Source organism: Ovis canadensis, chromosome 3 (genome assembly GCF_042477335.2).
Source record: "Ovis canadensis isolate MfBH-ARS-UI-01 breed Bighorn chromosome 3, ARS-UI_OviCan_v2, whole genome shotgun sequence".
Taxonomy (NCBI): Eukaryota; Metazoa; Chordata; class Mammalia; order Artiodactyla; family Bovidae; genus Ovis; species Ovis canadensis.
Window position 1 is genome coordinate 32,991,855 of NC_091247.1, and position 12,369 is coordinate 33,004,223.

General features: G+C 38.5%; 1 protein-coding gene across 12 annotated transcripts in view; it reads right to left on the minus strand.

Annotated features, from left to right (window-relative positions):
* DTNB (dystrobrevin beta) overlaps positions 1-12,369 on the minus strand; it is a 241,145-nt gene that overhangs the window by 154,436 nt on the left and 74,340 nt on the right. For all 12 annotated transcript variants that reach the window (XM_069582811.1, XM_069582806.1, XM_069582810.1 and 9 more), the window contains exons 6-7: positions 8,537-8,691; positions 246-351 (exon numbers count right to left, since the gene is read on the minus strand). In XM_069582811.1, the coding sequence (XP_069438912.1) occupies positions 246-351; positions 8,537-8,691 (261 nt within the window). The remainder of the gene's footprint in view (positions 1-245; positions 352-8,536; positions 8,692-12,369) is intronic.

Below are 12,369 nucleotides of genomic sequence, written 5' to 3' on the forward strand. Positions count from 1 at the left end.
AACACAAAGTTTTCTGACCTGATATTACTACATTGGTATCCTAAGTAATAAGTCCTCTTTCCTCTTTTTTTTTTTTTTGAGAAATAAATATTCTTCTTTGAAAGCCGAAACTACAAATTCAAATGATGGAGTGCCAACAAATGTCAATTACAGTTTTCAGTGACAATAGCTAAGAACATTACAAATATTACCAGTTCACATACTTCCTGTAGCACAGGGGACTGAATGATGAAAGTTCTGCTTACCATTCTCCACGTGGGCAAGCCTATGCATGAGAGGTAGCCAGACAAGGCACTGGGGAGGAGGATCGGCCATCATTGTGTCTAAAAACATATTTAGCATTATCTTTTTCTGTGAAGAGAAAAAAAAAAACATTTTTCAAGTTACCTCTGAACTCTAATGTTAAGCTAACTTAGGATTCTCACAACCAAGGTGTAATGAATTACATGGGAAATTTTATAGCAAAATAATATTTTGCATTACTACAGACATTGCAACACACTATCCTAAATACTACTGCTATATTCAAATGCATTTCTACTTACATTTATTTTATTTTGAGTCTTAAAACAACTGTATAAGATAAACAGGCTAGGATGGAATTACTGTGTTGCATACCTGAAGCTTGGAGCAGGGAATGGCAGCCCACTCCAGTATTCTTGCCTAAAGAATTCCATGGACAGAGGAGTTTGGCAGGCTACAGTCCATGGGGTCACAAAGAGGCAGATACGACAGGGACTAACACACACACACCTGGAACTAACATTGTAAGTCAACTGTATTTCAATAAAGATATGAAATGAAAAAAAGATTAAAAGGCATTACTGTCTTCGTTTTACAGATGAGACAATAAAGGAATAACACATTTAAATGACTTGTAAAAGTCCTAACTGAATCAGAACAACTCAAAAGACTACTTCTGAAGAAATGTGAAGCAGTCTCAGATCCAAGACAGAGTACAGGCCAACAGTGAATGGAGAGAGGGAAAGGGTCTCACATATATGCTAGAGGGCTGAGGGTGATAACAGGAGGAAGTCACCATCCAAAGGCCCTCTATACACAGCTGTGCACTGATGGCGTGGTTTGAGAAATGCCTACTCAAATAGGCTAAAGTTTTCCAAAGTGTTTTCCATCTCAGGCATCCAAGTTACTACTGTTTCTGAGATTTCAATGGAAATTGGGAGGAATGGGTGAACAACATAAAAATAAAACCAGTAAGTCACCCAACATTTGAATGGAGGTTTGGACACGGAAAATATCTCTTATAGTGGATATGTAAATAACTGCAATAAACCAAAATAAAATTAAAAGCATCCACTTAAAATTGAGAAAGAAGATGCTAGGGAGTTTTTTTAAACTAGTCAGAGGTAGTTAACAAATATTAAACGTATCATTCATGATAATGTTTAAATTAATATATCTGTATCTTCTTATATTTGTTAAAAATTACATTTTTACAAGCCCACTTATAATCCTAATGTTACTTTCCCTAAAAAGTCTTGACTCACCTATCATGGAGTTTTACAGGTTTTTTAAAAATCTTCAAGATGAAAAAGTTCCTTAAAAAACTAAAAACAGAATTACCATATGACCCTACAATCCCACTCCTGGGTATATATCCAAAGGAAAACATGGTCTGAAAGGGTACATGCACCCCAATGCTCATTGCAGGACATGAAAGTCCATAGACAGAGGAATGGATATATCTGATATCTCAGAACTCCCTTATAAATACACTCAGGATCAGTTTCCAAAAGTTGTCCTCAGTTCAATTCAGTTCAGTCACTCAGTCATGTCCAACTCTTTGTGACCCCACGGACTGCAGTACACCAGGCTTCTCTGTCCATCCAACTCCCAGAGTTTACTCAAACTCATGTCCATCGCGTTGGTGATGCCATTCAGCCGTCTCATCCTCTGTTGTCCCCTTCTCCTTCTGCCCTCAATCCTTCCCAGAATCAGGGTCTTCTCCAATGAGTCGGTTCTTGTCCTAAGTTGTCCTAACTCATACCATAATTGGAGGTCCACTGAAGGCATGAGGAGTGAAGCCAGAAGAACCATGTCCCAGGTCTCTGTCTTCCATTAACTATGTGATTTGGGGGAAAATCACCTAATAATCTGGTTTCAGTTTTCTTGTCTCTCAAGGGCTAGAGCTGTGGTTCTCCAAGTATGGTCGGAGATCCCCCTGGGAGGTTCCTAAATCATTTCCAGGGAGTTCATGAGGCCAAAACTACTTCCATAATAACACTAAGATATTATCTGCCTTTTCCAGTTCATTCTCTCAAGAGTGTACGGTGGAGTGTTCCAGAGGCAACATGGCATATCCATAATTATCTGCAAAAGCTTTTAAAATATTCCTCCCTTTTCCAACTACACAGCTGTGTGAGACCAGGTTATTTTTTCCATACTTACTCCAAAACAACATATCACAACGGATTGAATGGATAAGCAGATATGAGAATCCAGCTGCCTTCAGTTGAGCCAAGTATTAAAGAAATTTGCCAAAAATATAAAACAATGGCATTCTTCTCATTAAAATTTTGCTTTGGAATATATTTTTCATAAAATATATTATTTGTGTTAATACATAATAGACTTGTCATTATTCTTTTTAAATGATTTAATATTTTTAATTTATCAATTTTAATTTCTAACATGAAAATAGTGATAGATATAACCCATATAGACAAAAGCTCTCTGGGGTTCTCAAATGTTTTTTGGAGTGTAAAATGCTCCTGATACCAGAAAGTTTGAGAACTTATGGGACAGAGTTCCTAGCTCTAAAACTTCGTGACTCAGAAAATAACTATGTGAGAAACAGACTGCCTCTTTCTCTACCTTTTTATTTTGGTTTTGCTCTTAAACGCATGCTTTGCATTTCTCTTTATTTTTTACAGCACAATATTTATAATAAAAGCTGTAATAAAACCGCATATAATGCACATTCCTATTACAATTCTCATTTTTCTGTATTTCCCTCCAAATGCGTATGCTTCTATAGAGTTATGTACGTAGATAAAAATATATGATCTGTTTTTTAAGTTGTTTTATTAAATACTTTATTGTTTTGCTACAACGTCTTCTTTTCTAATCGTTTTAACAGCTGCCTTATCCACTGAGCAAAAACACCATGATTTATTTACGCCTTCCTCAATAAAACACTGAGGCTGTTTTTATCTTTGTATGTACTTTCATATTTTTCTTTTAATTAGTGTTTCAGTTCGTCACCTACCTCCCTGCCCTTTGTTATTCTAATCCTCAGTACTGACAGTTACTAGTCTAGATGCCATCCATTCTCACTTCCCTCCCTCCACTATGAGCTACAACTTTCCTGCATTAAAAGAGGGGACAAACTATCTCTTAAAAGTGAGAAATCCAGTATCACTAAAGTGAAAGTGAAAGTGAAGTCGCTCAGTCATGTCCAACTCTTTGCGACCCCATGGACTGTAGCCCGCCAGGCTCCTGTGTCCATGGGATTCTCCAGGCAAGAATACTGGAGTGGGTTGCCATTTCCTTCTCCAGGGGATCTTCCCAACCCAGGGATCGAACCCAGGTCTCCTGCATTGCAGGCAGACGCTTTAACCTCTGAGCCACCAGGGAAGCCCAGTATCACTAAAATAATATGAGAAAACAAGTAAAATAATTTAGCATTAGATCATCATAATTGTAATTTCCAATCTCATCATTTTTATTAAAAACTTCTATTTCCTTATGGGCAATAGGTAAATAATTTTTATCCACTGTCCTATGACTTACTTGGTCATCAGTTAAACAGTGTACAACATTTAGCTAAAAGCCTTAAAAATATCATTTTACAAATCTTTCAGATTAAATGTTTTTATACAAACTTTTGCGTAGAGTTATAAAAATATTTTGTCTGACAAGGGCAAACACACATTAACTGGTTATGGGACCAATGTTATGGATTGGCCTTCAATTATTAAAACACTCTGAATTTGCCCATATCACAGATTTATTTTGGACTTTGAAAATTACGATACTTTGCAATGACACAACTATATAAAGTTGCTGTGCTTTTTGTCAGAGCTATTTTTATTTATTACAGCTTTTTAAAAAATGGAAAAGTCTTAAAAAAATCTGAAATTCTGCATTTTCCTCATTGTAAAGATAGTCTCATTTAAGAAAATGATGGACTTAAAGTATCAATGAAAACAATAAGGTTGCAAGTATATCCACAAGCTTTAAGCTTATGATTACAATTCAAACTCAGATACTTTCTCATGCCATATTTGATTTAAAACCACTACTCAATTAATCCAACAAATAACTAGTAAGCACTGATGATCTTCTAGACTGTTAGTCACGAGGATGTAAATTTGAAGACGACCAAGGTGCATCCCTTCAGGATATTAGTGAGCTACATATAACTGGCCAGGGACTGCAGAACAGGAAGCAATTAATCCTACATTGAAAGATTCAGAGCATCAAAGACCAGGAGATATTCAGCTGTGATAGGAAATATGAGGCCTTTGTTGGAGGAGAGGGAAAAGGTCAGGGGCTACTGCATTTCAGTGAGGGCTAAGAACATAAAGAAGAGAAGAACATCACTTTCGCTTATGCAAAACAAGTGAAATGCAAATCAAAACTATGCTGAGATAACATTTCTCATCTCTCAGACTGGCAAAAAAATCCTAAATGAAAGAATATGTGCTGTTGGCAAGGCTGCAAAAAAGATGGCCTTACCCATTGCTGGTGGGAATGTAAAGGGCACTGGGGCAATATCTAAAAAGAACCCATGGCATCCTGAAGCAAAGGGGTAGGATAGATCAGGAGTGAAGGAGAAAAGACAGGCTGCAGTTGGACTGATAAGCACCACCGTGTGTGGCTAACAACCCAGTAGACAGTGAGGAGTTTGCAAGGTTTGTTTTTTTAAAGCAAAATAGGGACATCAACAGGGATATTTTTTTAAATGATGACTTAAACTCGAATTTGCTTATGCTTAAAAGGAATAATGAATCAAAAGCAGCATCTGAGCAGGCATGTCCTCTTCTTTTAGGCTGCCATTAGGGCAGGAAGTCAAGTGACTAGGAGTCCACGGTTCTCAGATCTTTCTTGGCAAAGAATTTTCCTGCTTACCCCGAAGACTAGTGAACCACAGACTCCAGAGTAGGGAGTACATGCAGACTGTCTCGCAGAGAAGTAGCTGAGCCAAGAGCCCCCAACACTGCAAGCCCAGCAACCTCCAGCCCTGCCTACTGGCCAGGGAACCATCAGACCCTGATCTCAGCTCATGAGTAATAGCAGAGGGCAGGGCCTTTTCTACAGGAATGTTCACAGTAAGCATTGTTAACTGAAAAATCTCCTTTAAAAAAATGAAAACATAAGTCAACTATACTCCATTAAAAATTAATTTTAAAAAAAGAAAACAATCTTGGAGCCATCGTCATTTCTACCTAAGGAATAATTTAGCAAGACATTCTCCTCCACAGGCCTAACTTAGGGTAAAATCTCAGTTTCAACTCACTGCAATTTTGTTCAATCTAACGAAAGCCAGCAATATAGGCCTCATTACCATAGACCTGTTCATATCAAAATCCATGTTATATGCTGTATTTCATCCAATCTAAGACACCATCATTTGTAAGATGCACCATTATTTTTTTTTTCCACCACTAAGAAAGAAAAACACTCAGCCAATTAAACTAACTCAATGACATAATTAACTATAATCCTTCATGACATGTGAATCGGTCCCACCAGCCTCCTGATGAACTGAAATTCCTTTCATCTATTCAGAAGGATTTGGCAATTTTGCAAGGTTCAGTGGCACTGCTTCAACTGACAAGATTTTGGTCATATCTCAATGATAAAAACACGGCTTCATCTATTTGTGGATATCTTCCTTAAAAAAAAAAAAGAAGAAGAAGAAGAAAGAAAATCTTCTGTAAAGCACCTGATATTGCTTTGTAAGAAAATATGTAGTTTCTCCAATGATGAATATTTATCTCACTAATGCGAAATTTATTTCTGTTATGTCCACAACCTTCTGTGTTTACAACAACTTTTTAATGCTGAATCAGAGTATACTCTCTCTGAGGACATCTGAAATGACAGCACATGCAGGACCAAAAGGGGACATAACTCAGCTGAAGTGCCTGAGACAGCAACAACTATGATCAAGCTATTACATATGCGCAGGAAATGACAACCCATCATAACCACCACCTGCCAAAAGCAACGGTCAGATGCCACGGGCTAACGAGAGATTCTGAGAGATGTCAGGCGTGGAAAGGGTCTTTCAAATCAATGAAAATGGTAATAATGCACACTAGATTATAATGGTAATGAGAGGCTTGCTAACAGAGACTATAAATTTTGCTTAGTTAGGATACCTAGGAAACACACACACACATAATCATATGCCAGTCAACTCTTGCCAAACTTTATTCAATGTCCAGGAAAACAAAGTCAGAATTTCCAGCAAGTTCTGTAATATAACTTTTGGTGGATATATGTATGGATATATGTTATTCTATGGCCTGGCTAAATATCCCATATTTTAACCTTTTGAAAGTAAAAGTGAAAGTTGCTCAGTTGTGTCCGACTCTCTGTGATCCCATGGACTATACAATCCATGGAATTCTCTAGGCCAGAATACTGAAGTGGGTAGCCTTTTCTTTCCCCAGGGGATCTTCCTAACCCAGGAATTGAACCCAGGTCTCCTGCATTGCAAGCGGATTCTTTACCAGCTGAGCCACAAGGGAAGCCCAAGAATACTGGAGTGGGTAGCCTATCCCTTCTCCAGCAGATCTTCCCGACCAGGAATCGAACTAGGGTCTCCTGAATTGCAGCCGGATTCTTTACCGGATTCTTTACCGGATTCTTTACCGGATTCTTTACCGGAGCTATCAGGGAAAGCCATTTTAACCTTTTACTTCTAAGTAATTTCAGATTTATGGAAAGCCTATCAGAAGATTATTTAAAAATTCCCATTTGCCATTAACCCAGACTCCTCAAATGTTACTGCAGAAGAGATGTACTTTTAACTTTAAATAACTTTTTACTTCCACAAAAGGGATATTCTCTTGATTAAATACAAGTATCAAACTCAGGAAATCAACGGTATTGACAGAACACTATTATCTAGTCCACAAGCTTCAATTCAGATTTTCTCTGTTGTCCCAATGATGTCCTTTATAACAACAACAACAACAACAATCCGGATCATGGTTGTGTTTCAGTTTCCATGTCTCTTTAGACTCCTATAATCTGGAACAGCTCCTCAATCTTTCTCTGTCTTTCATGACATTGCCCTTTTAAAGTGTGTGGGCCAGTTATGGTGTAGAAATCCTGCATTTGGCATTATTGAATGTTTCCCCAGTGAGACTCTGACTGTGCTTTTCTCTCAAGAGAAATCATCCTGGCTACTTCTTAGGGCACCCTACTAGGAAATAGGATTGTCAGCCCCTCCCTCTGCTGGAGACGGGGATTTGATCACTTGGTTCAAGTGGTATCTGACAGGTTTCTCTACTGCCAAGCTGCTATGTTTCCCTTATAATTAATATTCTATGGCGAGACACCTTCAAACTACGTCCGTATCCTATATCCGTTCATCTTTTACCCACTAATTTTAACATGTGTGCTAAGTCACTTCAGCTGTGTCCGACTCTGTGCAACCCTATGGACTATAGCCCACCAGGCTTCTCTTCATGAAATTCTCCAGGCAAGAATACCAGAGTCAGTTGCCATGCCCTTCTCCAGGGGATCTTCCCGACCCAGGGATCAAACTATGACCAGGGGATTGAATCAGTGTCTCATACATCTTCTGCATTGGCAGCTGGATTCTTTACCACTAGCACCATCTGGGAAGATTTAACATAGATTTTTAAAAATTCTTTGCTTTCCAGAACTTTCTAAATGTAGCATGAAGCTCTGTTATCTCATCTCTACCTGGAAAAAAAAAAATGGCTGCTACAGCGAGCACCCACTCTGCTCTGAGTTCTTTGAGGCACAGTCAAGATCTCAGGAATATACTCACACTAACCTCTGGAGTAAGACCACATAAGGACACTCACGAATAAAGAAGAAATCAAATCTATCTTTCTTTTATATGAAAATGGCATTATACTCTTGAGAGACTGTGAGCTGACAGCTGAGAGTTGTACAGCATTGCTTGTCTTTGGTGCTCAGGAAACAATGATCTGAACTGTACAGAGTTTTATATAAAAATTCCTATATTTCACAGTTAATAACTCACTAGGGAGAGCAATATATGTCTAGTAGCAATAATACAAATACTTCATCTCAAATATCTTCCTGGAAACTTTTAGTAATTTGAAATATTTCAAATCTTATCATTTTTTTCAGAAAAGACTTCCCTCCCCTCTCCCAAAAAGAGTTCTCAGGTGAATTTTTGATCCTCCCTCTTTTTTATACTCCCTCCTCTGATTTAAAGCTCCTTTTCCTCCCATATTCAAGACCTATATCCCTAGAGTGAAGCAATCTGGGAAAATCTGACTAAAGGCAGAGGGGCAGATGAGAGCTCTTCAAGTCCTACGTTCTATTAATCCGTCCTTACCTGCTGTGGGAAACAGGTGCGGACCGAGTGCTCTGTGTAACCGAAAGATGGCCCTTCAAAGACAGCTGTTGGGAGCTTCAGAACTTCCTTCAGAAACTGGTCAAACTTGCTAAATATCATTAAGCCATTGGAATCTGACATCTGGGAGAAAACATCTATGAGAATAAAACCAAATAAAGTCAAACTATAAAGAAACACCAACTTTTTATAAACAGCTGTATGTCATTTGTATATCAGTCCAAAAGCATCATTAAAAAGTATCATAAAGTTACTATGATTTTTAGTTAACATGTACTCTCAATCTCTTTCACACTGTGTGGCTACTTTGCTGAGAAGGCTCCTCTTTCCCAATCATTGAATACTCTACCAAAAGATCACATAACCATTTGCATACGTCCACTGAGCATACGTACATACGTAACTGGATAATATATAACTTTTTATTTTACCTATTTACACCTCACCTTATTCCAAGAAGAATTTGTAGCAGCACACCTTTATCTCTTACATTTATGTATGTACTTATATAAGGCATATACATATTTGAGTGTATGAATATTGGTGAAGGGTGTGAAAGAAACTGTATTATACATGTGTATTCATATACTAATGATGTAATGTATTCTTATGTAGTATGTTCATTTAAAACATTCCATTTAGTAAGTTCTAAAGTAGAATAAAAATAACTCACATTATCTTTTCTATCACAAGATCCTTTGATACTATAAGATTCTGTTTTTACATAATGTCTGACCCAAGCAGCTGAGAAAGAGGTTTCCAGTAGTATTACTATTTCTTTATCTTCTTAGAGAGAGCTTTCTATCTCTGGTTAGTAATTCTCCTCTTCTCACCCGTAGTTGAGGAGAAAAAGAAAAATAACCTGGAGCTCAAATCAACTTGACAACTATAACCTAAGCTTTCTTTTCAAATTATTCAGCTTTCTTACAAACAAATCAGTGAGTTAAATATGCGGAGAAAAAAAACTTCCTGAGGCCTTTTCAACCATGGTATTTTGAAAAATAATATTCTATATATTCATAATAAAAAGGTATATTAGAAATATGTATGTAATAGATACATACAATATACATTTTAACATTACTCTTTAGGTTCAATCTGGGGATTTTATCGCAAATCACTAGGTGAAAAAAAAGAAACATTTAAAATATGTTAATCAAAGAAAGATAAAATTTAGATCATCAGCACTACAGGATAACTATTAAGGCATCAGAAAACAGAAAATTATCAAAGGAAAATCTCTGGCACATTCCTTTCATGATAGCTGCTAGTTTGCAGTTGAGGGAAAAGCATTAAATACCCATTAGGAGGGGAAAATTCAACAAGTGGCTAAAAGAAACATAGTCCTAGTGGAAAGTAAAATCAATTAATTAACAAATACATACTAAGTTCTCACTGAGTGGTCCAAGTGCCAAGCATTCTGCTATGTATTTTGAAACACAACAGGGAAGTATGATACATGGTCCTTATCCCTCAAGACACTTCCAAAGTAACTGGGAAAAATAAGATACATATGAAGAAAGAAGAATTAAACGCTAAGCTAACTTAAATAGAACAGAAAGGAGGCATATGATATTAGTTTAACCTCACCATTTGCTATGGCTCAGTCTGCTTGTGTGTGTGGTGTGCTAAGTTGCTTCAAGCTGTGCCTGTAGACACCCAATATTCTTACCTCCTTCATTAGTAATAGAACACTAATTTTATTTGTGGAGCAATGTACCCAGCTAAGAGATCACACTTTGCAGCCTTCTTTCAATACGTTTCAGTCATGTGACTAGGTGTCTGGAGACTATAAGCAGAAAGGTCGTGAGAGATTTCCTGGAAGGCTGGTTAAAGAAAGCTGACTGCCCTGGAATAGATCCCTTTTTCCTTCCTCCTCTTGCTATCTGGAATGCAGCTCCAGAATGATGGCTGCAGCTCCAGCAGCCACCTTAGACAATGAAAAGTGAAAGTGAAAGTGTCAGTCACTCAGTCCTGTCCAACTCTCTGCAACCCCATGGACTGTAGCCCGCCAGGCTCCTCTGCCCCTGGAATTCTCCAGGCAAGAATATTGGAGTGGATTGTCATGCCCCCCTGCAGGGGATCTTCCCAACCCAGGGATCCAACCTGGATCTCCTGCATTGCGGGCAGATTCTTTACTGTCTCAGCCATCAGGGAAGCCCTGGACGATGTGGTAATCTCAAACTTTATGTAGAAATCATACACCAGAATGATAGAAAAGAGGGATATAGAAAGCCTGGGTGTCAGATGAACACAAAGCTACCATATCAATCCTGGAATACATACCCCTGGACTTCCTTAATATAAGAGAAAAATAAACTTCAACTTTGTTTAACACTATTATCCTGGGATTTTTGTTTTCATCTTGCAATCCCTGGTTTTAGAAAAGGCAGAGGAACCAGAGATCAAATTGCCAACATCCGCTGGATCATTGAAAAAGCAAGAGAGTTCCAGAAAAACATCTATTTCTGCTTTATTGACTATGCCAAAGCCTTTGACTGTGTGGATCACAATAAACTGTGGAAAATTCTGAAAGAGATGGGAATACCAGACCACCTAATCTGCCTCTTGAGAAATGTGTATGCAGGCCAGGAAGCAACAATTAGAACTGGACATGGAACAACAGACTGGTTCCAAATAGGAAAAGGAGTACATCAAGGCTGTATATTGTCACCCTGCTTATTTAACTTCTATGCAGAGTACATCATGAGAAACGCTGGGCTGGAAGAAGCACAAGCTGGAATCAAGATTGCCAAGAGAAATATCAATAACCTCAGATATGCAGATGACACCACCCTTATGGCAGAAAGTGAAGAGGAACTAAAAAGCCTCTTGATGAAAGTGAAAGAGGAGAATGAAAAAGTTGGCTTAAAGCTCAACATTCAGAAAATGAAGATCATGGCATCCAGTCCCATCACTCCATGGGAAATAGATGGAGAAATAGTGGAAACAGTGTCAGACTTTATTTTGGGGGGCTCCAAAATCACTGCAGATGGTGATTGCAGCCATGAAATTAAAAGAGGCTTACTCCTTGGAAGAAAAGATATGACCAACCTAGACAGCATATTCAAAAGCAGAGACATTACTTTGCCGACTAAGGTCCATCTAGTCAAGGCTATGGTTTTTCCTGTGGTCATGTATGGATGTGAGAGTTTGACTGTGAAGAAGGCTGAGCGCCGAAGAATTGATGCTTTTGAACTGTGGTGTTGGAGAAGACTCTTGAGAGTCCCTTGGACTGCAAGGAGATCCAACCAGTCCATTCTGAAGGAGATCAGCCCTGGGTGTTCTTTGGAAGGAATGATGCTAAAGCTGAAACTCCAGTTTGGCCACCTCATGCGAAGAGTTGACTCATTGGAAAAGACTTTGATGCTGGGAGGGACTGGGGGCAGGAGAAGAAGGGGTCGATTGAGGATGAGATGGCTGGACGGCATCACTGACTGACTCGATGAACGCAAGTCTGAGTGAACTCTGGGAGCTGGTGATGGACCCGGAGGCCTGGCGTGCTGTGATTCATGGGGTCGCAAAGAGTTGGACACGACTGAGCAACTGAACTGAACTGAAACTTTACTAAACATTACCCCATTTTACTGTCACAAAAACACAGTGTGCGTGTGTGTGTGTGTGCATGCGTGCACGTGCAAGTGCAAGTGCACATGTGTATGCACGTAATGGTTTAAACTTCATAGCTAAGGAAACTAGCTTAGAAAAGTTAAACTTCTTAAGGTCAAAAAGTTACGTCTAGATCAAGGTTTAAACTCACACTGATTCCAAAGACATTCCACTACACTGTACTTCTTCAAAATGTAGTGTAGAAT